Source organism: Halyomorpha halys, unplaced genomic scaffold, assembly GCF_000696795.3.
Source record: "Halyomorpha halys isolate HHAL.00 unplaced genomic scaffold, Hhal_1.1 Scaffold541.1, whole genome shotgun sequence".
In the NCBI taxonomy this organism is placed as follows: Eukaryota; Metazoa; Arthropoda; class Insecta; order Hemiptera; family Pentatomidae; genus Halyomorpha; species Halyomorpha halys.
Window position 1 is genome coordinate 262,484 of NW_027112673.1, and position 817 is coordinate 263,300.

At 32.6% G+C, this 817-nt stretch overlaps 1 protein-coding gene across 1 annotated transcript in view; it reads right to left on the reverse strand.

The window, feature by feature from the left end:
- Positions 1–817, reverse strand: part of LOC106684054 (serine-rich adhesin for platelets-like) — a 29,133-nt gene that overhangs the window by 21,406 nt on the left and 6,910 nt on the right. The window contains exon 3 of the mRNA XM_067050498.1: positions 63–808. Coding sequence (XP_066906599.1) covers positions 63–808 — 746 coding nt within the window. The remainder of the gene's footprint in view (positions 1–62; positions 809–817) is intronic.

The window sequence follows — 817 nt, forward strand, 5'->3', positions numbered from 1 at the left end:
TCGCCTGTGAACAAAAATGTTTCTTCCTTTTCGTATTCTAAATCTTCATCAAAACCTGATACAGCTTGATTACTGATAGTACTCTGTTCATTGATTTGGTTGAATATTTTGGTAGGATCTTGACAATTTTCGTTTGAATAATCATTATCAATTTCTTTATTTCTGATTAATATTGCAGCCATGTTGTAAATATTGTCCTCATATGCATCTTCAGAGTGTGGAATGCTTAGACCGTCGCCTGTGAACATAAATATTTCTTTCTCCTCGTAATCTAAATCTTCATCAGAACCTGATACAGCTTGATTACTGATAGTGCTCTGTTCACTATATTGGTTGAATATTTTGGTAGGATCTTGAAAATTATGGTTTGAATAATTATTATCAATTTCTTTATCAATGATAATTATTGCAGTCATGTTGTTATTGTTGTCCTCAGATGCATCTTCATTGGGTGGAATGCTTAGACCGTCGTCTGTGAACATAAATGTTTCTTCCTTTTCGTATTCTAAATCTTCATCAAAACCTGATACAGCTTGATTACTGATAGTGCTCTGTTCACTGTTTTGGTTGAATATTTTGGTAGAATCTTGAGAATTATGGTTTGAATAATTATTATCAATGATAATTATTGCAGTCATATTGTTTTTATTGTCCTCAGATGCATCTTCATAGGGTGGAATGCGTAGACCTTCGCCTGTGAACAAAAATGTTTCTTCCATTTTGTATTCTAAATCTTCATCAAAACCTGATACAGCTTGATTACTGATAGTACTCTGTTCATTGTTTTGGTTGAATATTTTGGTAGGATCTTGACAAT